Genomic DNA, 26,600 nt, shown 5'->3' with positions numbered 1-26,600 from the left:
CTGGGCAGTGGGTCTTTCCCTCCGTTAGGAGTGCAGTATGTTTTCCGCCACGGAGCTTCCTCCACCGCTAATGACGAAGCTCCGAGAGGTGGACACGACCAGTGCTGGGGACATTTCTTCTGGACTTTCCATTTCTGGCTGGTGGTCCCCCACCATGGGCCCCGTTTCCTGAGTGGTCGTTTCTGAGTCCGTGTCTGCACACTGCAGGGGGAGCAGGGCCTGGTGTCTGCTCAAGGTGTCGTTGCTCTTCTGGGCCTCCAAGGAGTTCTGACGTATGGAGTTCCTGTGGGCCATAGCGCTCTTCTGAGGCTCGTCAAAGCTCAGAGAGAAGGTGACTGTACCACTGCCGAAGATGACCTTCTGTTTGCATCTGGGCTGCTGTGGCTGCTGCTGCTGTTGCTGCAGAGCCAGGGGCTGCTGCTGTTGCTGTTCTTGCTGAGTCAGGGCCAGCGGCTGCTGTTGCTTCCGCCTCTCTGGCTGTGGGAACGGGTCTTCGCTGTTGCTTTTGCTACTGATGGAAGAGGAGGGAATGGAACCCGTGGAGCCTCCCAGGCTGCTGGACCGCTTCCGGGAGACGTTGCTGCGGCGTAGCGTGGCGCGGGCTGCCACTTTGAAAGCATGCGCCGCGGTGCTGCAGCGCACCTCCTCGATGGTGTTCCGGGAAGGTTTGAAGAGGATGATGTAGACCTTGTTGAAGAAGATGCAGGCCAGCAAGCCAAAGCTGGCTGCCAGGATGGCGATCACCTCCACGGCGGAGACAAACTTGCCGTAGGTGCTGGCGTAGGCTGGAATGAAGGAGATCCAGACGATGAAAAAGATGAGCATGCTGAAGGTAATAAACTTGGCTTCGTTGAAGTTCTCTGGCAGCTTCCGGGACTTGAAGGCGAAGAAGAAGCAGATGGCAGCCAGCAGACAGGTGTAGCCGATCAGGGAGCCGAGCGCCATGAGTGAGCCCTCGTGGCACGTGATGAAGATGATTTCATCCTCCAGCTCATGGTTGCGGTAGCTGGAGGGGGGCGCCGTGTAGAGCCAGATGACGCAGATGACAATCTGCATGAAGGTGCAGAGGAAAACTAGTAGGAACTGCAGGTTGAGCCCCCACCACTTCCGGTGGAAGCTGGTGGGTATCTTGGCCTCAAAGACCAGGAGGACACGGTTGGTCTTCACCAAGATGCACGAGATACAGAGCACGAAGCTGATGCCGAAGGCGGGCTGGCGCAGGCGGCACGTCCAGTCCTGGGGCTCCCCGATGAAGAACAGGGAGCTGGAGAAGCAGCAGAGCAGCGAGAAGAGCAGGAGGTAGGACAGCTCTCGGTTGGTGGCCTTGACGATGGGCGTGTTTCGGAACTTGATAAAGACGCCCAGCACAAAGGCGGTCAGGAAAATGCCCAGCACTGCAAAGAGCGTGAGAGCGATTCCAAAGGGCTCAGTCCACGCCAGAAACTCAATCTCCTTGGCAATGCAGGAAGTGTGGTTCTCATTGGACCAGAAGTCATCGGGGCACTTGTCACAGGCACTCGCATCTGTAAAATGAACCAGTGCAGGCAGATTCAATTACCATGTGGCACAGTCAATGTAAGCGTGCATGTGGAGGGTGGATGTGGTCACTTCCTATTTTACTTACTGATGATTTTTTTTTTTTTTTTTTGAGACAGGGTTTCTCTGTGTAGTTTTGGTGCCTGTCCTGGATCTCGCTCTGTAGACCAGGCTGGCCTTGAATTTACAGAGATCTGCCTGCCTCTGCCTCCCGAGTGCTAGGATTAAAGACGTGCACCAACACCACCCGGCCTGATTTTGTTTTATATCTATTAAGAATAAACATCTTTGGGGCTGGAGAGATGGCTCAGAGGTTAAGAGCACTGACTGCTCATCCAGAGGTCTTGAGTTCAATTCCCAGCAACCACATGGTGGCTCACAACCATCTGTAATGAGATCTGGTGCTCTCTTCTGGCCTGCAGTCATATATGCTGTATACATAACAAATAAGGTTCTACTGTCCCCCTCCCCAACAATAGAGGGGTGGCCCATTTCTTTTAACACTATCTGAAATAATTTGTATCAGATACTACTTTGTACCTCATCCCTCTACACAGCCCATCAACTCAGTTTCAAGTTTTGTCTGACTTGTTTGTTTTTTTTTAAATTACATTGTTCATGTTTGAAGTTTTTCAAGATGGTGTTGTGGGACAGATGGTAACATGGTTTTAATAGTGAAGTGTATTAACACTGCTACTATCTCGATCACAGTCTGGTTTATTTTGGATATGTGGTTGCCTTTGTTGCCAGAACAGATGTTCTTTTAGATAAAGGCAGGGTGTCCCTTGCATGTGGCCAGTCATATCTATGTTCTCAACTTTCCAGTGAGGGAGGCCACATATTTATCTAGCTTGGTGGTTCTCAGCCTTGCCAGTGCTGTGACTCTTTAATACAGTTCCTCATGCTGTGGTGACCCCCAACCACAAAATTATTTTCATCACTACCTCGTAACTGTGATTTTGCTGTGGTGATGAATTGTAATGTCAATGCCTGATACGAGACCTTTGTGAAAAGTCCCTTTGACCCCTATTCCCGACCCAAAGTTTGAGAAACACTGATTTAGATACTATGTATTTACAGAGTTGTCACAGACTGCCAGGCAGTGTACAGTTTGGAGCAGGGAAGGGAGCATAGATCTTTTCTCAGTTAGAGATCGGGATGGGATCCTGGCTATGCCATTCACTAGCTGTATCACTTTGGTCAGGCTCCTTAAATCTCCAAGCCTGCATCCTCATTTCTAAGATGGAGGGAACGATAAGCCCATTACTGTGGTAAGGTTGAAAGATCAAGAATTATAGTAAATATTTATCTAGTCCTTCCAATATGCTAGTCAAAGTTTTATTTAAGAAGCATATATTTAGAACTTAATATTAATTTGTTTAATTACCACTGTTCTGTGAGGGGTTTAATTGTGATTCTCCTTTAGGAGGACTTGAGACTGAGCTGGAGAGATGGATCAGTGGTTAAGAGCACTTGCTGCTCTTACAGAAGACCCATATTGGAGCCCAGCACTGACATGGCAGCTCATAACCGTCTGTAACTCCAGTTCTTGGAGATCTGATACTCTTTCCTGACATCCTTAGGCACCACGCTTGCGCTCGGTGCATATCTGTACATGTAAGCAAAACACCCTCACACATAAAATAACAAATACATAAATGAATGGATGGAGAGTTGGAGACCCAGGAAGAGCATCAGAGAGACAGTGAACACAGCACCAGGCACCAGCAGGCAATCCGTCACAGCCTGTTAACTCTGGAGCTGGGGCAGCTAGGGCTTTGTCCCCTCGGAGCCATGGGGCTGTAGGAAGAGGGACACACTGTTGGAGGGAGAGAGAGGTGTGTGACAGGAATATTTGTAAACATGTGTAATAGTAAAAAAAAGTACCCAACATTCCTTTTCCGTCTCATGCCCAGAGGAGTGCAGTGCTCAGGCATGCTCTCCTCAGAAGGGGGGTGGTTCTAGCACCCAGTTCACCCATGGGCTTTGCTGGCCCTCCGAGGTGGCCCAAGTCCGGCACAGGGTCTGTGAGGGGCAGATTCCTCACCTGTCTCATCACTGTATTCCCCATCAGGACACTCCACACACTCAAAGCAGCAGGTGGGCTCCCCCTCAATGATCCCCTTCCTGGTCCCCGCCAGGCAGTCCCGGCTGCAGTTGGAGAAGGGCACCTGAGGGCAGAGAACACGGAAGAGAGAGGTTTGCATCCGGGGGTCAAGGGTCAGTCTTACAACTCCTTTGACCTGGGCAAAGTGAGGAGTTTGGGTATAAGGATCAGTGTGGCTAACTCTGGGCCATTCTAGATGGAGAGAGGGTCAGGGTCCTCGGTCCTGTTCCCTGTAAAAAGCAAGAAAGTTGGTAAGGCCAAGTGTGGACATATTTGACAGTCTGCTTCAAACACACAAGTGAAGTCCTGGATCTCAGTTGATCTCAGTAGCAACTTCGTGAGATGTGTAAAGAAATTATTAATATGTAATTTATAATAAACATACATGGTATTTTTGTGGTCACGTCTACAAAATTTTCAGAAAAGTGTCAGTTAGACTCTAAGGTTTGTTGGCTCCTACTGCTTTCAGATTGCATTTCTATAGAAAATTGAAATTTAATTTATAATTCTGTCAGGTAATTAAGAACATAAGTGACTGCACTTACAAGGATTAACTCGGTCACACATTTACTAATGTTGAAGCCCGTCATGCCCAGAGCCTGATAGGATTACAGGGAACTATACAGGAAATAACTTCCAAGCAGGAGGGGAGATGAGACATGGACCAATGACAGATAATTTACATGCATTAACATGATAAGCAGATGATACAATAAAGGCACACTGATGATGGGCTAGCCAGTCAGTTTGGGATCCAGTCATTTCAAGTGTAGACAAAGGTATAATTACTGGGTATATGAGTTTAACCCATGGAATCCCAAAACCTCCATCCGGAAAAGGTCAGGACACATTTTGTAATTGAGATGAGGATTTGCCCGCTGTGGGTGGGATTACCTGTCATAGGAGACCTCCCCTTGGCAAAGCCATTTCACATACTGGGAAACAGCAAAATCATAGCAATTTGGCAATAAGAACAAGTTGACTCTTTGGTCACGTTATGAAAAGTGGCTCAGGACGCTCAAAGATCCTAACAGAAAGGCAGTGTAAACAGCCATGGAGCGGATCTCAGCCCGACTCCCCACGCAGTTAAAGCGAGGATGGCTGGTCCCGAGTCCGCTTCTGCAGAGGGGCTGGGGTTCTGCATCTTGTTACATTTTAGCAGCTCAGTTATGTTTTTGTTGCTGTGCTAAACACCCCAACCGAAAACACCTTGGGGAGGAAGTGGGTTATTTGGCCTTCAGGTTGCCGTCCATCATCAGGGAAAGTCAGGACTTAAGTCAGGAACTGAAGCAGAGGCCACAGAGAAAAGCTGCTCATTGGCTTGCTCCCCATGGCTTTCTCATATTGCTTTTTTATGCAACTTAGGTCTACCTTCCCAAGGGTGGCAACAGCCACACCGGGCTGGGCATTCCCAGATCAATCATTAACCAAGGAAATGCTTCACGGACTTACCCACAAGCGAATCTGATTGGGCCTTTTTTTTTTTTTTTTTTTTTTTTTTTTTTTTTTTTTTTTTAAATTGAGGTTTCCTTTTTTTCCAGATGATCCTAGCTGTGTCAAGGTGACGAAAAAACTAACCGGTACATTAGCATATAACCACCCAGAATGGTCATCATTTCAGCATATCCTACATCTTTCCTTAATGAGCATCTTCACTGAGTGATGGGCTTCTGGTTCTCACTCAGCCTTTCAGACACAGTGATGTGGGGCAGGACACCTTGACTGGAGTCACAAACATTTTCCTCTTGGTCATAGAATGAATGGCCCCTCTGATGTATGGGTCAGCCTGGGGCTATTTTGAGTTCATATCTCAGCATGGTTAATGGAAATTGGGCTATGTGGAAAAGCTATGGAAGATTGTCCTATGCATGCTGGGCATTTAGCATCCCTGATCCCCAAGTGTTGAAGGCTGTTATTACTTCCTAGTCACTGTGACAGCCTATAAAGAAGTCCTTTCAATCTCAAATTTAAATCCCCTACACAAGGTAGGTAGGATGTCTCCCTCAATGCCACTTGAGAGACATTGACTTGAGAGATGTTTGCTTAAATATTTTGCTCTGGTTGGGGGAAGTTTTAGCCTGGGAAACTTTATGGGTAGCCAGGGAGTCAAAAGTGAGGTGACTCATGAATCTCAGGTTCTCAGGCTCTCTCTCATCACTAAACACTCTTGCAGTTCATGGGAGCCCTGGACACTCAGATCTGGGGAGTGTAGGAAAAAGACGTTATCCTAGAAGCCTGTGATGAATCCCAGGGCTCTCTCAAGCCAGCGGTCCCCTGACTATGGTGGCAGCATGGCATTCTTTGCTCATACCTCTCTGGAGAACCCACTCCACAAGATCTTCTCCTCGTTGATGAAGAGTCTCTCTCCCTTCTTGGCGTACACGTTGTAATGCCCAACCTCCTTGAACACAATGGAGCCGTCCTCTGGGGAGAGGTGCCAGTTGATGATGGAATAGTTCCCCACCAGGTCACCACACTCATCGAATGTCACCTGCTCCCCCATGTTGCTGGTAAAGTTGAGGTGCCGTAGGTGCTTCAGGACCTGAAGAGGAACAGAGATGGATGACTAGGAGCCATGGACTGCCACATGTGGCCACGCTGGTTGTGTAGTATGAATATTTCATTCCAGCAAAGGAAGAAACCTGAACCAAAGAGGAGGCCTGTGTCCAGTTGTTTTTTACAGTGCTCGCATGTTTCCATGGTAGCTCTCGTAAGCCATGGCTTTATGGACTACACAAATGTAAGTGGCGTAGGAAACGCTCTTTCAAAGATGGGGAGGAGAAGAGAATGTATCTCTCCAGACCACAGTTAAGTGAAAACCTCTACAGGTGCAGCATGACCTTGTTGAACCATGACCTTCCTGGCATCTCCTGAGTTGGGTGTGAGGAAGGAGAGGAGGGAAGAATAAAAGTTTGGCTGTCCGAACCTTCTTTCCCTGTGGTTTTGAGTCTGTGGAGATGTCTTGCTGCCAAAATTCAGTGTGGAGTAGAAGGAAGAAACAGACAGACCGTGACTGGAGTCCTGGCCACCACTCTGGACACTCATGGCGTATCCTTGAGTGTATCTAAGGTCTTAGGGGTCACAGAACAAGCGATTGTAGAATTGCCAATACACATGAGTTATTTAAAATTTTAAATACCATTTTACTGCCTTAGTCATGGTCCTTAGTGCTTCATGTTATTTAATCACAAAAATAGCATAAGCACCCTCCCCCACCTTGGTTTTTTTTTTTTTTTTTTTTTTTTTTTTTTTTTTTTTTTTTTTTTTGAGATAGGGTCTCACTGTGTAGCTCTGGCTGGCCTGGAACTCACTTTGTAGACTGGGCTGATCTTGAACTTAAAAGATCCTTTAATCCCTCCTGAGTGCAGGGATTAAAGGCATGTGCCACCATGCCTGCCTCTGTTCCCCATTTTACTAATTGGGAAACTGGGGTACAGAAAACTGAAGAACTTTGTGCAGGATCACAAGCCGGTGAGTAGTAGTATGCTCTGCTGATGCCTCTGTTCTACAGCATGGAAGACCAAGTGAGAAGACAGGGCCAGCCATGAGTATGGCACGCTTGCTTCTACCACACCTCTGGCTGGAGCCCTTCTCCTTGTCCCTTTGGGGTCCCACTTTCCTGCCTGAGGTATAGTGAGGCCTGGCTGGGGTGGCTAAAGCGTCTCTCTCTCTCTCTCTCTCTCTCTCTCTCTCTCTCTCTCTCTCTCTCTCTCTCTCTCTCAGCTTGAACACTGACTTTGGAAAAACATCTTGCAATTTAACAAAAAGTTAAATACAGAGTTGCTGTTCAGCCCAGCAGTTCTACACTCAGGTACCCTTTCAAGACAAATGAATGAAATACAGGTCACATGAAAAACTCCTTGTGTACAAATGTTCATAGCAACATTAGTATAATAATCCAAAGTGGAAACACTCCAAATGCCATCATTTGAATGACCGGAGGAATAAAACATTTCCTTACAATGGGATACTATTTGTACTAAGAGAAATGAAGTACTGGTGACTCTGTTCCTAGAAATTCTACACCCAGAATTTATTCAAGCAAATTCCCCTTTGTTAGGCACTGGGTTACTGAATGCTTTCCCTTAAGGTCATGAGTAAGACAAGTATGTACATTATCACTCTGTCTAGTCAATGTTGTGCTGGATAGCCAGTGAAATTTGGCTAAATCAAGCAGATTTAGAAAACATAATTTAAGATCTAGGTTCTATAGCCCACCTCTGGAAACCAAGCGCATAACACCAGAATGGTCAAAATAGATTTTCAAATGAAACGGTTTCTGGGGCTGAAGAGACGGCTTACTCAGCAGTTAAGAGCGCCTACTTCTCTTGCAGAGGACCCGGGTTTGGTTCCCAGCACCCACAACTGTCTGTAACTCCAGTTCCTTGGCTACAACACCTTCTTTTGGTCTCCATAGGCTCCTGCATGTATGTGGTACATATAAACTCTGTCTCTCTCTCTCTCTCTCTCTCTCTCTCTCTCTCTCTCTCTCTCTCTCACACACACATATGAATAAACAAATAATTTATAAATAAATAAATAATTTAAAAAGAAACAATTTCCTTTTTTTGGGTACATTCCTTAATATAAATTAATAAATCATTCTGTAGGGAGCATGCAAAAGCAATAATTTAAATTTTAACAAGTTATGAATTTTTTAAAGATTTATTTATTTATTATATATACACAGTGTTCTGCCTGTGTGTGTGCCTGCAAATCACAAGAGGGCACCAGATCTCATTACAGATGGTTGTGAGTCACCATGTGATTGCTGGGAATTGAACTCAGAAACTCTGGAAGATTAGCCAGTGCTCTTAAACTCTGAGCCATCTCTCCAGCCCCAAGTTCTGAACTTTTTTTCGCCTTAATAATCCTGCTTATAATCGTGTGTGTGTGTGTGTGTGTGTGTGTGTGTGTGTGTGTGTGTGTATGTGTGTGTGTGAGAGAGAGAGACAGAGAGAGAGAGAGAGAGAGAGAGAGAGAGAGAGAGAGAGAGAGAGAGAGAGAATTTAGAGAATTTTTGTTTTTGTTTTTTCAAGACAGGGTTTCTTTGTGTAGCCTTAGCTGTCCTGGAACTTGCTCTGTAGACCAGGGTGGCCTCAAACCCAGGGTGGCCTCAAACTCAGAGATCCGCCAACCTCTGGCTCCTGAGTGCTGGGATTAAAGGCGTGTGCCACCACAGCCTGGTTTGAGAGAGAGTATTTTGTGTGTGAACGTGCTGTATACGCATGTGTGTGTGCATGTGCACATGCCTGTACATGCGGCAGAGGCACAAGAAGGACATCTGGTTCTGCTTTACTCCTTTGAGAAAGGCTCTCTCATTGGAATGGAACTAGACTGCTGGCCAGCAAGTCCCAGATGTCCCCTGGTCCTGCTGTCCCAGCTCTAGAGTGACAGGCACATGGGTTGCATTTACACAGGCTTTAGGAGTCAAACTCAGGCCCTGAGGCTTCCATACAAGTGTGCTTCTCCACTGTGCCATCTCTCCAGCCCCTTGCATATACTTTCAATGTCTTTATCATAGTATTCCTGTCAGTTGCCCGTTGATAATGCAGAAGGGTTCAGACCAAATTTATCAAGCCATCCGGTCTGTGGCTGAGACAAAGGGAAGGGGACTCTGCTCTTTCTGGGGCACTGATCAAGTGTCAATCATTGTTAGGGCACCATTAAAATCATTTAAAATCACTAGCAGTGTCAATGGTAAGTTCTTACTATAATCACTCCTGATGTTCAGTTGCCCGTGAAGAGGAGAGGTAGTGGGGACTGGACAATTCTCCCTGCCCCCAGCTGTTGGAATCTCCTCTCCTGCCCTGGCTGCCTTGGCCAAAAAGACTATCAGTCAAGCAGCCATGAGAACCACTCTGACGCCAACACCAGCTGTTGGCAATGCTCAGTGGATGCTTTGTGGAAGCTACACTGTGTGCTGAACACTTGCTCTGGCTTCTGGGGTGCAGTGCTGACCGGACTGTTAGAGGCAGCCTAAGTGGGACTTTCTCTGTAATCACACTAATCCAAACCCAAGCCAGAGAACTCCTGCTGGGGGCCTGCTGTGACTCTCGCAAAAGGGACCATGTCAGGACTGGTGTAGACGACACAAGCCTCCATGTGCACGAAAGGTCGGCTGTGATTGACACAACCACCGCTCACTCTTCCGGTTACTTAGGTCTATCCAGCTCTCTTGAGAGAGCGGCTGCCACACTGAATCACTGGGGCGGCCAGGTGTGGCTGACTCTCAGAAGCAGGGACTCTCAGGGAACTACAGGCCTTCCTGTGGGACAGGCAGAGCTCTGAGAGCTGCAGGACAGAGGTGGTGGTGGCAATGGCTGTGACATTGGTAAGAGTCCCAGCAGCTCTAAAGGCCAAGGGTCCAAAGACACCCTAGGTCTGGGAGCTGTATTCTTGGCCTCTGTCAAAGGCTGAGGAATCCTAACTTTGAGGCCAGGGCAAGCATCCCAGCATCCGGAGGCTTGCATGAGAACTGTAACACCAGAGGGAGCCAGCTGCTGCAGTTCCCAGTTACATGATGCTCTATCATTTGCCGCCTTCAAATACCTGTGGTTAGAAAAACTGCCAACGACTGGCCCCATATTGCTCATCCACCCACATGTAATAGATACTCAGTCAATAGTGGTCCATATCATCTCTACCATGCAGACTACCAGGACCACAGCCAGCTGATTGGGAACGTGACTGCTTTTCTGAGACCACACACCTTCCCACTTGTCTGTCCATATGCTGTCTAGTCATTATCCCCTTCACATCTGGTTTTTTTTCCCCAGCATATATCTATGGCCAAGTCTCTTCCTTCATTTATTTGTTTATTTCACAAGTAGGGCCAAACAGGCTGTTTTGAGGAGGAGAGCTATAGTAAGTAGTATTTGATACAGACAAAGAGATGTTGGATCTACCCCAGCATGGTCAGTCATATCCACTTGCAACTTTCCCCACACCATAATTTTCTCCCTGTAGAAAGTGTGTAGGAACTTGGGTGTGAGGAACAAGTGTCTGAGTTCAACACTGCATGAGTGTCTTCCATAGGAACCCATCTATGGGCCAGCAACCTCTCAGGTTCTAGAAAGTGTGCATGTAGAGGGACCTATTGGCCACACAGCTTTTTCAGAGGTAACACTGGCCTTGACAGGGCACAGGTCATCCGGATATGGCCTTTCTTACTGGATAGCTATATGACCTTGGTAAAATAATTTTAGTCAACCCTGAGTCTTTCCTTACCCACAAAGTAATAGTGCTTAAGACCACTATTTACTGAACATTTATTCGTTGTAGGCACCACCCTGAGCGCTCTGTGCATAATAACTGATTATTAACTTATAACAAACTTGTGAGTCTCATGATGCCTGTTTCTCAGGCCAGGAAAGTGGGGCATAGGGCATTAAGTGGCATCCTAATGTCAGAAAACTATGGGCAGCTGAGAACAGTTCAGCCTGGAGTCAGAGTCCAAACTCCGAACCAGTTACGTCACCTCCTGAGCATGTGTAGGAGTTAGATTAGATGGCCATTAGGCTGTCTGTCTCTAGTTCAACCGCTTAACTAGTATGAAATTTAGGTTGAGAAGAAAGTTTAAGGTTGGGATGATAGAGATGCTCAGTGGTTACGAGCACTTGCTGCTCTTACAGAGAACCCAGGCTTAGTTCCCAGTACCCACATGGTGGCTCACAACTGTCCTCAACTCTAGTTCCAGGGCGTTTGATGCCTTCTTCTGGTCTTACTGAGCATCAGGGATGCATGCAGTATATAGACATAAATGCAGGCAAACCCTCATACACATAAAATAAAAACAAATCTTTAAAATAAGATGGAATAGTAGTGGGATGATAGAATAACTGAGAGCCATAATTGGAAAAGTAGTCAAAAAATGAATGACATCTATGCTTTCCTATCTTTGAGATTTAAAATATTTAAATCCACCTTACTGAGAAATAATTTACACGGGATAAAGTCTGTCCATGTAAGTGTTATGAATTTTGTACAAACGTATACCTTTGTGACTCTTGCTGCCATTACCCCACAAGGCTTCCTGATGCTGGTCTCCAGTCAGTCAACCTCCACATCCTCACATCAGGACCACCTCCGTTCTGTCATCAGAGATAGAACATCGTGCAAATGGTTTGTACTCTTCCCTGTCCTCTCGATTCCTTTATGAAGCTAGTGTTTCTGGGACTCCTCTGTCCACTTTACATTTACCTTTACCCCAGCATTCTTCCATACAGACCCTTCTTCACAATTCCTACCTGTTCCTCAGGCATGGAATTTTCCATTTCCTTCTTTACTTCAAATTCTAACCTGGATGGTATTGCAGTCTTTTATCCGTAGTCATGTGAGTGAGAAATGTATTTTAGTCAAAATTTGTGTCTAGTCCAGTACCAATTCATTATTTGTGTACTAAGTCTTATTTCTTTAAAAAATTTAAAAATTATCATTGTTTTATTCTGTTGATGGGTATTTTGCCTTCATGGATATTGGTACACCATGTGCATGATTACTGTTGGCAGAAGCCAGAAGCCAGTGGAGGATCCTCTGGGACTGGAGTAAGTCCCTATGTGGGTGCTAGGATTGAATCTGAGTCCTCTGGAAGAGCAAGCAGCCGGTACTCTTAAATTGTTGAGCTGTCTCTACAGCCTACTAAGCCCCATTTATCTTTTAAAAATAAATAGTTAGTTTTATGTGTATGGATGTTTTGTTTGATTTCCTATCTGTGTACCATGTGCAGAGGCAAGCAGAAGGCATCGAATCCCCTGCAACTGGAATTAGAGATACTTGTGAGCCACCACGTGGGTGTTGGGAATCGAACCCGGGTCCTCTGGAAGAACAATGAGTGCTCTTAACCACTGAGCTATCTCTCCAGCTCTTAAGTTATCTCTTTAAATATCTTTAGTAGTTCTTTTGGCAGACTGGCTTGTAAGCTTTATATTTGAGCACTTTATATATTCTGCATAATACTTTGCCTTTAAGTCATGTAATGGGGAACACAGAGGTGAAAAATCACTTTACACTTAATAACAATGAGAGAGAGTTTTTACATTGGTTATTCCCAGCACACATAAAACCATCTATTTTTTTAAAAATAGCACTGGGATTTGAAGCAAAACCTCATGACTGCTAGGTGAGTTCTCTTCCACTGAGTTATAGCGAGTGAGGATGTGGGGAAAAGGGGTTTATACAGTGCTGATGAGAATGTAGATTAGACTAGCCACTATGACTGCCAGTATAGAGTTTCCCCAGAAAGCCGAAAGTAAAACTACCATATGACCTTGGGTGGGGATCCAAAGAGTCCAGGTCAGCATGCCACAGATACCTGTGCATCCATGTTCGCTGTAGGACTATTCACATAACCAGATCACTGAATCAGCCTGTCTGATGACAACAGGTCTGTCAACAGATGAATACATACATGTATATGCATATATACACATATATGTATATATATATATATATATGAATATATACACAATGGAGCTTTAATCAGTCATAAATGAGAATGAAATTGTATCATTAGCTGAAAATTGATAGAAACAAATATGATCTGATTAAGCAAAATAAGCCAGACTTAGAAAGACAAACATCACATGTTTTGATGTTTTCTCTTACTTGTGGGTCCTAGATTTTATACAGACACACAAATTTCATCTATAAGCAGAAGTGAGACCGTCTGGGAAAGAATGGGGCTCAGGAAACGGGAGAAAGGGGAATTATGGGAGGGTGAATGTGGTCAAAGTACATGACATGTTTGAATGAAAATGTCTTTATGAAGCTCATCACTATGCACAATGAATATACGTCAATAAAAAGCAACTAAAATAAAAAAGTGCTTAAGTATTTCTTCCAGAGAAAGCATTCTTCTGTTTTCAGAAGGAATAAAATAATTCTGCTGAAAAAGAAAATATAAGATTCTTCTTGTGTTCATACATCAACACAATGTGTCACCTTTTTATTTTCTTTGTGGCGCAATGGGAGGAAAATGAATGAGTCAATCAGGGAGAGAAATGGAGACATCACAGGATCACAGTGCATTCACTTACTTCTGAGAAGGTCATCTGTATCCCCAAGAAGGGCAAATGCATACAAGTTCTGAGAATTCCACTTTCTTGTGGTGATATTTCCATCTTGTGGCCTTTAGGGGTATTTCCACCCAAGGACTCCAGAGCCAAGATGTATGCATTGTGAGCGTGAATGGGAAGCACCTATCTGCATACATTTTAAGAGTCACTAGAGTTTAGCCAGACAAAAGAGGCTAGAAATTCTGCACTCACAGGTAGGACTTTCCATCAATTGAAGAAGCGTATGCTTGGTGGGGAACCAGCAAGACTGAGGAAGAAAAATGAACAGAATGGACATACCTGGGAGTCTGACTTGAAAAGAGAAAATGAATTTTTATGGAAAGGAAAAGTTCATGGTAGAGCTTGGAAATAAAATGTGATGCTCCTTGGGGTGTACCTTTCATGGGACATACGTCTTCCTTTTATGGGACATAGATGCGAAGAGATGAAAGACAAAGATGCCGTGCCAACAGCCAATGAAAAACAAGATTTCTGCACCAACAACTAATAAGTGACTGGAAGGGTGGTGCCGAGCAGATGGCTTAGAAGCAAAGAGTCGAGAGATGGCTGACTGCAAGCTGGTTCTTGGATTAGACTGTATATAGGTGGTAGGCTTTTCCATAGCTCTTCCTAATGACCGTCACTACTTACTACTACATCTGCTGAGAGTGAGAGATGGGACCAAGATCTTAGAGAGTCCAGAGGCTTCTGGGGCTCAATGGAGACTATGGTAATAACAGAAGACATGTTGGCTGGTGCCAGGTGCTCTTCATCCTCGGCGCTCAGGGTTCACTTTCATTCCTTACCCACCCCTCCTTCTTAAACTTTTTGAACTTAAAGCTACCACAGAGGCTGCAAACAGGGACGCTGGGGGGTGAGGAACAAAGAGGTGGAGACGGAACCACCTGCGGCGGGAATACTTCTGAGCAGCAAGAATAGCCACAAAATTTCCTCCCCCCCCCCCCCACTTTGTGCAGGTCAGTTTGGTTTGGGCTTTCTATTCCATTACTAAAAAGCTTGACTCATTGCCTTCAGCCATCTTACTTCCTTGCCTGGGAGAAGAGTCACTGGAGAACCCCGTTTCTCACTGGAAGCTTCTTTTCCTTCAACCCTACCCGGCTCCTGTAACATGTTCAAGAGCCAAGACTTCCTTTCACGGAACATAGATGGGAAGAGACGAAAGACAATGATATTTACCACCCAGAGACTGTCTTTTAATTCATCTTACATTCTGCAACTGAGTCGGGCAGTAGTGGCTGACACCTTTAATCCCAGCACTCAAGAGGCAGAGGCACGTGGATCTCTGTGAGTTCGAGGCCAGCCTGCTCTACAGAGTGGGTTCCAGGACAGCCAGGGCTGCACAGTGAAACCCTATCTTGACAGACAAACAAACACAAATCTGAATGGAAGCATGACTCCTGAAGTCTCCATGGTAGCTTAACCGTCTGCTTTGGTCGTGGTTCAGTGTGAAGGAGGAGGTTTGGCTACTCCACAGAGATTAGGAACTTGGGGGTGGCAGTGATGTTTGAGTGAGATTTTCTCACTCAAGGAGGGCCAGGAACCTGTGAGTCCTGGCTTGTTTTATGAGCACAGTTACTTCTTAGAACCACAAGCGAGTCACTACATTAACACACGTATGCTACACGCTCTTTGTTTCTTGGTATCGTCCCCAAAAAGTAGTTGGGATCTGTATATAAATCTGTTCTACTTATCATTTTTGCCAACTGATTGATTATAAGTATATTAAGATACCACTATGATAAGGGTTGGGGAGATGCCTCAGCCAGTAAAATGCTTAACATGTAAGTGCGAGGACTTGGGTTCAGCTTTCCAGCACTTACATAGAAGGCCAGACGGGATGTCACAGCTCTGTAATCATAGCATTGGAGGGAAGGAGGAGACAGAGCTAAGAAGCTCATTGGCTGTCAATGAGCTCCAGGGTTAGTGAGAGACCTTGTCTCAAAAAATTAGGCTATTGAAGAAGACACCCAACAGTTGATCTCTGGCTTCTGTATTCACGTGACACGTGTGCTCACACTCACACATGAACATACACCACACACCCACACATATAAATGATTACTGTGATAACCACACATCTGTATACAGCTTGCAAGTTGACAACTTGCTTTCATAGCTCATCTCATCTTTGAAAGAAGCTGGGGTGGGCAGCAGGTTGGACCCGAGGGCCGTGTTACAGGGGAAGAAGCTGTCGCTTAGAGAGTCCTGGCTTGCCTAACATCACAGCTTAGGAAGGGGCTGCTGAAGCTGAATCATTTGATTTAAAGTCAGGGGACACCCCCTTCCATTCTCATGAAGTCTCTCTGATAAAATCTGGAACCGAGGGGGAAAAAAAAAAACATACGAAGAGTGTAAAACAGAGTCCGAATGAAAAACCAAAGTTCACATGCAGGACAGGAGCAGCCATGTAGGATATCATTCAGACCCGGTTGTCTCCTTCAGAAGTTCATGAGATGACAGACATCGGTGATATCACTTCCATGTGTAATTCAAAACTTCAAGACAACTGAACGTTACCCTGTAAAACACCTGCAAGACCTTCGCCTAAGTCCTGAGTTTTCTGTAGTTTGGGCTGGTTTCCCTTTGAAACATTTACCTTTTTAGGTTTGCCTTGCCTTCCATACCTTTGTGTCCCAAGCTTAAGCTTAGCTGGCCAGCTGGCCAGTCCAGCATAGGCCAGTGACATAATAACAAGTGTAGTGTCTGAACACAGCACAACTTTCCTTCTTGTTAGCGTACGGAATAGAACAGGTACTGAACAAATGATGGTTATTCACAAGGGTAAATTCACAAGGCAGGTTATTCAAGCCACACTAAATCAGTTCCCAGACACTTGAGAACCTTTAGGAGTGACACTTTAGGTGTTCTGGACATCGGATTAATGATCAGTTGAGCTGTAGCTTTCTAGCAACAGTCCATCAAACATCGGTTTAGTAAAAGTTAGTTTCTCAGATGTTTGATAAGGTTTCATGAATCAAAGCTCTACTTTGTGATCATTTTGATATTGCAACTTTTGTGATCACTCTGGTTGTACTCGTCCCTGTCTTAGCCGACCTAGAGTCACCTGGGAGATGAAGGCATACCCCTGAGTGTGTCCATGAAGGTGCCTTTAGAGAGGATTAGCTGAGGAGGAGACACTCATCCTGATGCTGGCACCATCCCACTACCTGAGGGGATGGAACGGGGGCGGGGGCGGGGGGGGGGGGGAAGATGAGTGCTAGAAGGTCCTTGTCTTTGCTTCCTGGTTGGTCAGGAAGCGAACAGTTCTTTTATGCCACATACTGTCTTGTCTTTGCTTCCTGGTTGGTCAGGAAGCGAACAGTTCTTTTATGCCACATACTGTAATGGCTATGGTGTCCTTCCCAAGAACATGGGACCAAATGTCCCATAAACTGAACCCTTGGAAACCATGAGCTGGGACAAATTCTCCTTTAAGTTGGTGTCTCAGGTGCTTTGGGTCACAGTGACACAAAAGGAAATAATTCTATTTCTTTGCTGGGTCAGCCCGATTCTGCTTTATCACACAGAGAACTGCTAGCTACGTGAGAGACTTACCTGCCAGGCCTCAACCTTCTTGATGTCTGCACAGGACCCATTGGTGAAAAGCCCTCTTCCAGGTAAACAGGTATATATATCTTGCAGGGCATGGGCAATGGAGTAGACAGCTAAGTACACGTTGTAGGATATCCGTAAATGTTCGTAATCCATGTATGGGGTCTCCACACTGCTGATGTTCTCATCCCCTGTGCAGGGGGGTCGGAAGGCTGTGGAGCTGTTGCTTAACCTGTTGCCACCTTCCTCATGACTTCTTATGAATGTGTCCACAGGTAAAGGTCCTTTAGCGCCTTCTTGCAGGTGGCAGTTAAATGTTTCTTCCCAAAACTCTTTGGCAAAACCATTGTGGACAGACTTCCTGGGATGGACTTTCTGCAGGAATTCTCGGAAGCCTGGGATCTGCCCGGCCTTCAGACCGAACCCGATGGTGCCCCCGACCACATGGAAGTATTCGGGCATAGCAATCAAGGAGGAGCTGGCCCAGGCCTCACTGGCCAGCCAGATTCTGCCTGTGATGTTGCGCCGCACAATCTCCTTGATGAGGGGTTCTAGGTCTGGGCCGCTGGAGAAAACGACGATGACCTTGGCTGTGGAGTTCTGGATCACTTCCACCACCTGCTGGATCTCCTCCTCGTCAGAGTATTGGGAGATAAGCTCGCTGAAGTCAATGCAGATGTCCCTCTCTTCTGCTTCCTCTCGGAACTTCTCAATGCCTGGCCGGCCGTAGTCATCATCAGCGGCAATGGTGCCCACCCAGTTCCAGCGGAAATACTCGATAATGTCCGCCATGGCGGTGGCCTGGTGTTCATCGTTGGGGATGGTGCGGAGGAAGGATTTGTACTGGTTCTTGTTGCTGAGGAGCCTGCTGGAGGAGGCGTAACTCACCTGGGGAAAGTCGAGAACGAAGAATGAGTGCGTAAATGAGGTTCTAGCTGAGTCTCAAGGCTTACCTCAAGGTCTCTTACTTATCAAAGGAGTTCAATGTGGGCAGGATGGACGTCTCAGAAAAATCAGATAGTTCCACCCCAACGTGAACCCCCAAGTACCTGTTAGTTCCCAGGGCATGGTTCTTCATGATAATGCCTTCAAAATTGGGCCTAGCAATAGCCTTAACCCCTCCATAGTGAAATGTGCTGATCTCTTCAAGGAGTCTTGTGTCCCCCATCCCCATGCCTTCTAGCTTCCTCTGAAACACCTCTTTGGTTACATTAGATCCATGTGTTCACTTGGCACATGCTTTGCCTGTTGGGCCCAAGTTTTTTTTTTTTGTTTTTTGTTTTTGTTTTTGTTTGTTTGTTTGTTTTTGGAGACAGGGTTTCTCTGTGTAGTTTTAGTGCCTGTCCTGGATCTTGCTCTGTAGACCAGGCTGGCCTCGAACTCATAGACATAGGTCTGGCTCTGCCTCCCAAGTGCTGGGATTAAAGGCGTGCGCCAGGACTGCGTGGCTTTGGGGCCAGGTTTTGATCTAAACATTACATCTTCCCAAACTGTTGTGAACGCTTTGTACATAACCCTCCTCTGGGAGAATCAGCTTCCCTATGGTTATAAACTTGAGACTCTTTCAGAGGACCCCCAAAGAGGTCCTTCCTCCTCCTTGCTCATTTTCTCTCTTCCCATTTCCCAGTTATTTCCTGCATTCCTCTCCTACTTGTCCCTGCTCTTTAGATGAAATTAACACCAATTACGGGGAATTCTGAGAGCTCTTTAGCCTTTAGGCTCAGGTAAATCAATCAAGCTCAGGATGTAAGCTCAGTTACCCCAAACTTCAATAGCAATAAGGAACATCACCAAATGTCATCAGAAAAACACCCTTTCCTCCAACTTCTCAGTGGTTCACCCACCATACAAAGCCCTTTGTTCAGCTGCAGGTGAGGACTAAACCCCCTTGCCTACTACCCTCTGATGTGAATCTCAAAAACGTTATAGAGGCTGAAAAGGAAGCCCGGAGAAGGCATGTTGTTGATAGGCCCCACTCTGCACTGTAGGCAGGTCTATGTTTGTTCGTGGGTGTCCATCAAGGAAAGATGTTCAGAGATCACTGCTTGGAAAGAGCTCAGATACCATTGGGTAGGACAGAGCTCTGCAATGTTTTAGAAAAATATTGTGGTTGAGCCAGGTGGTGGTGGTCTTTAATCTCAGCACTCTGGGAGGCAGAGGCAGGTGAATATCTGTGAGTTGGAGGCCAGCCTGGTCTATAGAGTGAGTTCCAGGACAGCCAGGACTGTTGCATAGAGAATTACTGTCTCGAAAAACCAAAAACCAAACCAAACCAAAACAAAACAAAAAAATCATGGCACAGAAGATTGTCAGTGGAAGAGCTGGCTAACCAAGAGTCACTTCTCCCCAGGTCACACTCCATGCCTCAAAGCTGCAGAGGATCAAGACCTCTGCTTGGGCCCCTAGCAGCACCCTGGGTGTCATCACAGCTCACCCACTAGGGAGTCCCGAGTTATTAGAGCATTTCTTCTGATGAACAGGGCAGCTGTCCCCTTCACAGAGTCCTTCTGGGAAGTGAAGTAGCATTTGACAGGGGTTGTTCACTGGTTTCCTAAAGCACGCTCGAGCTTCCAGAAAACAAGCGGAAGAGACCCACAGAAACACTTTTCGGATACTTCTACTAATTAGCTTTGTTTGGGCAATGTTTTAAAATAAACATTCCCACTAGGCTCCTTTTCGTCGATTAAGAGTCTATATATGAAAAATGTCAAAGATACTGGTCTAGGAAAGACTCAACCGAATTTGCCAAAGGCAAGCGTAGCTTCTCTGGCAGGGTTTTGATCTTAGAAACTGTAATATGAAACTAACAACTTTTTAAATCCAAATAATCCCCTCCTGCTCCCGCAGAGGTTCAGGATCTAGGTCCCTAGAGGGAATGATTTGTGTACCTGTTATTAGTCTTTGAGAGCCTCTTTGGAGGTGCTAGCCCGGGAGCACAGCTACTTGTATACATAACCCCCCACCCCCGACTGACTGGTCCTCCTCTATCCAGGGAGGGTCCTCCTTGACCATGTGAACAGCTTCAGGAAGAATGTATATGGAATGGAGAGGGAGGAAGGGACATCTGCCTAGCCAGCCCGATCAGCCGAATCGACCCTGATGATCAATGGGGTGACAGATGTCCTAGCCAGATCACCATCACACCCACATTATTAATTTTTGAAAGCTTTGTAGATCTAAAAAACTGGCTTCAGAGTCAGGGTTTTGCAAGGACAAAATTTACCATTTCTAATATCTGCCCATCATTGGTCATTTCTTTATTTTCTTTTGAAAAAAAAATGGAACAAAAATATTCATAAAGGGATACAAATTAAAACCCAAACTATCTCTCATGGATATATTCTTTTAATGTATTTAATATAATTTTGACTACCTATAAAGTCAAATAAATGTCACTCAGTGTCTTTTCTTCCAAGAAAAGGCCTTAAAAACACATCCAACTTTTCCCTTGACAGAGGGAAAAACTACGTGGATAATTCAGAAACCTGTTCTGACCAGTTTCTTCCAGCTGGTCTTTTTTGTTACAGCCTTTTGGTGGTATGACTGAAGTATGTAACAGGGCCGGGCACGTGGCCCTACCCACAGAGCACCGCTTCCTTGCTCTGCAATGTCACTCACTGGGGAAGCATCAAAGTTCCAGATAGGCTGTATCCTAGCCTCTTTAACCATGATGTCTGCAGGACAGACCCAGGCAGAGGGATTTTTTTTTAAAGCTCCCTGAGTGATTCTAACATGAAGCCACAGCAAAGAACTCCTGATGAAGATGAACACAATAATTTGACTGATAATCACTAAAGGTTTTGTTGTTGTTGTTGTTTTGAGACAGAGTATCACTCTGTAGGTAGCGCTGGGACTCACTACGTAGAGCGGTCTGGTCTCAAATTCACAGTGTGAGCCGGGCGGTGGTGGTGCATGCCTTTAATCCCAGCACTTGGGAGGCAGAGCCAGGCAGATCTCTGTGAGTTCGAGGCCAGCCTGGGCTACCAAGTGAGTTCCAGGAAAGGCGCAAAGCTACACAGAGAAACCCTGTCTCGAAAAACCAAACCAAACCAAACAAAAAAATTCCCAGTGTGTGCATCACTACTCGCAGCCCACAGCCTTCTTTTTTTTTTCTTATCCCTTCCATCATTCATACTCTTGTCTTTCATTCTAGCCATGCAGAAATGAAGCTCTACCCTTCACATTCTTTTTTTCTTTTTCTCTTTCTTTCTTTTTTTTTTAATCTGTTGCCATTTCCATCTTCTACCACTTGGCTATGGGATAACAACTTATGATCCTGGTGCATTTAAAACAATGTTGCACATATTTAAACATGCCCAACATGTCTGGTGGGGACTGGGTCAAAACATTTTGGTACAAAAATGACAAAGACCGGGCTTTCTTATGGGGAATATCTTTACTTCCTGAAAGTAAGGGTTCCATCCACAATGACAAGAATGCTTGTGTTGTCACATGTCTACAAAAGGGTTGAGGCTGTCAGCAGAGAAGCAGACCCCTTTGTAAGAAGAGAAATGGGAATTTATTCATATGAATTTCAGATTAAATTTCAAATATTAAACACCAAAAAAAAAATCCAAGTCTGATCTTTAATTTACAGTTGAATGCTAATACCACAACCAAGCTGATGGACATGGATGGACATTTAAGCTTCTTGCAATTCTCACTACAATAAAGTGATGTAATAGATCTATAATTATTAATTCCAAGAAAGGTTGGCTTGATGGGCCATAGCGCTAAAGGGGAAAATCAGGTAATAAAATGGCATTTAGAGCTGGCTGTCGTTTGGTATGGTAGAGGAGAAATACAACTTTGAATCAATGCTTATAAAATACTTGCTTTGGTGAATGATTGGTATTTGAAAATGCACCTACCTCCCGCCCAGGCTGAGTTCCTGCAGGATGAAGACTGTTCATACACACTCTGTAAATATTTGTTGGGGGAATTAGAGTACGCTCCATTTCAGAACGTGTGGGACAGTGATTACACTTCTGTTTTATGGGGAAACATGCTTTATTTCCCTCTGAGCTAAAGCTGATGATAGGGAAGAAGAAATGTTGAGGGATCAGAATTAGGGGCAGATATTTTTGGTTTGAACAGTGAGACTCACATCATAGGACCTTATTCTTTTTGGTAAAAATAAAATGTCAGTTACTAAAGGAGTGAACTGGGAAATAACAGGAAAAAAAAAAGATCAAGTTGTATACATGCAAGTTATGTTTAAAAGATTACTGGAGGAGCAGAGAAGGTCTCAGGGACTTCTGGTGCCCATGTTACGCTGCTGTGACTACCTTTGTGCCCGGGGAAAGCCAGAAAGGACATTGCTAACACATGACTCTCCAAACCAGCTTCTCCTCCTCTCTGCCTCTGGTGCCCATCTACGGAGATGCCAGTTGGACTGGAAGGATGGCTCAGTGGTTAAATGGTTGAACTGTTCTTTGAGAGAACCTTAGTTTGATTCCCAACACCCATGTTGGGTGGCTCACAACCACTTGAAACTCCAGTTCCAGGAGATCTGACACCTCTGGTCTCTGAAGGCACTGGCACACATGCACATACCTTCACGCATGCACACACACACACACACACACACACACACACACACTTAAAAATAATAAAAAATATGTCTTAGAAAGGAAGGCATCAGTACCTGGGGAATGTAGAAGAGCCCCAACAGGTTGGCTACTGCCGTGGAGACACCCGAGCCAGTTGCTCCCACCACCGCAATAGTCGAAGGGATGTGTTCTGAGCAGTTGCAGAACTCATCCAGGTTCAAAGAGTCGATTTTGTTCTGGGCAACAAAACTCAGGGTGGCCTCCAAGGCCTTGGAGACGGTGTTGCAGGTGTCGAATATCCTGTAACCCAGCGTCATGTTGGGAAGAAGGGCGGGGCTGCTGTTTATCTCCTCTATGGCAAATATCATGGCTTGTAACCATCGAAATCCACGGAAGTTATACCTGGAAGGAAGACACAGAAGTAAGTAGTGGGAGACCCTGGTCAGCTCTTAGCGCAAAGGCCGCCTGGGCTGTGCTTGAATTACCCTGCAGTGTTGTGACGTGCCTTTGAGGTTCAAGAGCCTCTGTGTGAAAACAGAAGACATTTTCCAGTTAGGCTGGCTTTAAAGGTGTCAAGAGATAGGCAGATTTCCTAGAAGTGTGTCCCTTTGAATTAGGGGACAATAACAGAAAGGACTATTTTGATACTTAATTGAATAATTTTTAGTTGCGATCTCTAGCATAAAATTGGCAGTAGCTGGCTGAAGGATTTTAGTGAAGGGAAGGCATGGCTGGGTGTGATGGTGCAGGCCTGTGTGAGTGGCAGCCCTTGGCAGGTTGGAGCAGAAAGGTCGTGAGTTTCAGGCCAGCCCTGGGCTGCATAACAAGTCTTTGCCTTAAAAAAAAATAATAATAAAAAAGTCAGCCGTGGATTTCTGCATCTGCTTTCTTCAGTCACTGGATGAGGGTTCTATGATGACAGTTAGGGTGTTCGGATGCCTATGGTGGGATACTTTGTGTGGCCTTGGTGCAGGGAGGAGGGGCTTGGACCTACCTCAACTGAGTGTGCCGGGCTCTGCTGACTCCCCATGGGAGGCCTTGCCTTGGAGGGGGTGGGAGTGGGGGGGTGGGTTGGGGGGAATGCTGGGGGGCAGGAGGAAGGAGGACAGGGGAATCTGTGGTTGGTGTGTAGGGTGAATAGAAAATCTCTTAATTAAAAAAAATAAATAAAGAAAAAAAGAAAAGAAAAGTCACCAGGGGACTGTAACTAGATCAGGATATTAGTGTGTGGGAGCCTGAAAACAACCCCAGGTATGCAGACTTGTCACAGATTTAGACTGTGACATTCCTGGAGGCGAAAGTAGCAAACGGAATCAACCCTTTGTAGATAAATAAGTATTTGAAGACCACATACAGATGGGGTATGAGATGCCTTAAGAACCGAATGCTTGCCAGGCAGAGGTAACACATGCCTTTAATCCCAGCACTTGGAAGGCAGAGACAGGTGGATCTCTGTGAGTTTGAGGCCAGCTGCGTCTACAAAGGGAGTTCCAAGATAGCCAGGGCAGTTACACAGAGAAACTCTGTCTTGAAAAAAACAAAACAAAACAAAAGAATTGCATGCTTTGGGCTAATTTATAATTCCTGTTTTAAAAAATGATCATTACTGCTTTTTAAAGAAAATTATTTTAAATAAAAAGCAAATAAGTCAACAAAGAAATGGTGCCAATTCTCATTCTCCCAGACTTGGGAGGGTGAAGGATGAATAAATATGGTGTCTCAGTGAATGGGGGTCCAGCGGAAAAACCGTCACATGGGGCAGGCTCCTCCTCTGTGTTGTGGGCCCACGACTCAAACTCAGGGACAGGAGGAGAATCCTGACTCACTGTATTCCACCAGATGGTCAGATGGTCATGGTTCCAGAGTTCTTGGTCTAACCCTCAATGTGAAATTTGCCTGGTCACTTCACATTTCTTTCGTTATTTAATTACTTTTTTCACACTTGTAAGATACTAAATTTTTTTAAAAATGTAACTAAGTGGGTTTTTTTGTTTGTTTGTTTGTTTTTTTTTGATAAAACCACTGCTATACTGACTTCGCTGTCTTTAATACATTTCCAGGGCAAGCTTCTTGTTTGTTTTGACATCTGTTCCATTAGAAACAACTCAGACAGTGTTTGTCCATGTGGGTCATATGAAGGATACAGTCAATATTAGTACAAGTTTACACTTATTTTTTCCCATATTTATGAGAAAAAAATGTGAAAACGTCACTGGCTGCCCTGACGGCATGAACAGAAATCCAGTTTTGTTGGGGTAACATTGATCTTTCACTTTATTTTCCAGGAAACTCAAGGTGAACGCTGGTCCCTTCTCGAAGCCGCAAGATGCAGAGGGAAAGCGCTACTCTCTGAGAAGCCGAGTCACATGTGACGTGAGCTCACGGCCTCTGAGGTGTCTCCCAGCTAATGGAGGTGACACTGTGGCAATCACATCCTACTCCAGAGCGGTGGCTGGAAGCCACATTCTAAAGGGTCACAGTCAAGGAGAGAACAACAGCTAGGGGACAGAGTAGTGAGAGCCTAAAAGAAATCACGTGTAAGAGGAGCTGACGGGAAAACCGAGACGATGGGCTTGGAGAAGAAAAGATTTAGGCGGACATATTAGCTGCCTTCAGATGTTTTGAGAAGCCTCAAGATACCTAAGCAATCTGTGATGTCCCATCTATACTAGGTACGTTCTCTGGGCGTGACAGGGTCAAAGGTGGGTAGCGTGGGCAAGAGGCTAGAGGAAGGAGGCTCTGCTTTTTATGAGAAAGATGTTTTAACAGAAGAAGTTTCAAAATGCTACAGGCTGTATTTGGAAAGTGCTCGCTTGAGTCTTGGTGGCTACACTGTTTCTCTGAACTAAATTCCTGTATCAAAGGTGAACAGCAGGAAAAGGCGAAGCAGCCGATACTTACAGATCACTGGAGCATCTGGGTCCGAGGGAAACTTACTATGAAATTTTACAAGAGCGAAAACGGACTTCCTTCTATACAGATTTAATCGCTCAATTGATGAATGGATACATTAATTCATTTTGCATTGTTGCGGATAGAATTCAAGTGCGTTGTAGAAAAGGCTGTACCACTAGGTGAAATTCCTAGTCCTTGTTATCTCTTTTATTTGTTTGTGTTTTTGAAACAAGGTCCTGCTACTGAGCCAGGGTCCTGCTACTGAGCCAGGGTCTTGCTACTGAGCCAGGGTCCTGCTGCTGAGCCAGGGTCTTGCTACTGAGCCAGGGTCCTGCTATGTAACCTGGAACTCTCAATCCTCCAGCTTTTTTGCTGGAATTGCAGTATGTACCACCCTGCTCAGCTCCTTCTTAGTCTTGCATTGAGCAACATGCTGCCAGATGCAGTCACTAAGTAGACAATGATGCTCTCTGGCTACCAAACGATTGGTCCTAGGCAGGTCTGGTGTTTTCTATTGGATACCCTTGGCATTTTATTTTTTTGGAAAAAGACTTCTTTACGGAAAGAAAAGGGAGGAGTCAATACGCCTCAGTGTGATAACCCAATCGAGAAAAGGTTTTTTATGTTCCTTTGGGTCCGGGGCAGCTTTCCTCCATCCACTCAGAGATGGACAGATCCCCAATGCAGCCTGCCTTACCTAATGCACTCCACGGACTCTGGTCTTGACTTCAGATCTTGATCTTTGGCTGCTACTCCAAAATGGATAGGAAAGAGACCCCCAAGGATAATGTCCCCCTTCTTTTGGGCTCGCTGGTCCGGCCCATAGGCAGAGGAGTGCCAGGCGAGAGCCAAGAGGGCCAAACAGCAGCTATAAGGTGCCAT

General features: G+C 45.5%; 1 protein-coding gene across 2 annotated transcripts; it reads right to left on the bottom strand.

Annotated features, from left to right (window-relative positions):
- Positions 1-24: 24 nt before the first annotated feature.
- On the bottom strand, positions 25-26,600 carry Casr (calcium sensing receptor). Of its 2 annotated transcripts, none has more exons than XM_059277537.1 (6): positions 26,416-26,600; positions 22,919-23,225; positions 17,275-18,159; positions 5,953-6,185; positions 3,584-3,735; positions 25-1,523 (listed from the first exon to the last, which is right to left on the bottom strand). In XM_059277537.1, the coding sequence occupies exons 1-6, from the start codon at positions 26,598-26,600 to the stop codon at positions 25-27; spliced, it is 3,261 nt and encodes a 1,086-aa protein (XP_059133520.1). The 2 variants fall into 2 exon arrangements, with proteins under 2 accessions (XP_059133520.1, XP_059133521.1); XM_059277538.1 differs by having other exon boundaries at positions 3,584-3,707; positions 5,955-6,185.

This window comes from Peromyscus eremicus, chromosome 12 (genome assembly GCF_949786415.1).
Source record: "Peromyscus eremicus chromosome 12, PerEre_H2_v1, whole genome shotgun sequence".
Lineage (NCBI taxonomy): Eukaryota > Metazoa > Chordata > Mammalia > Rodentia > Cricetidae > Peromyscus > Peromyscus eremicus.
This window is presented reverse-complemented; position numbering and strand designations above follow the sequence as displayed.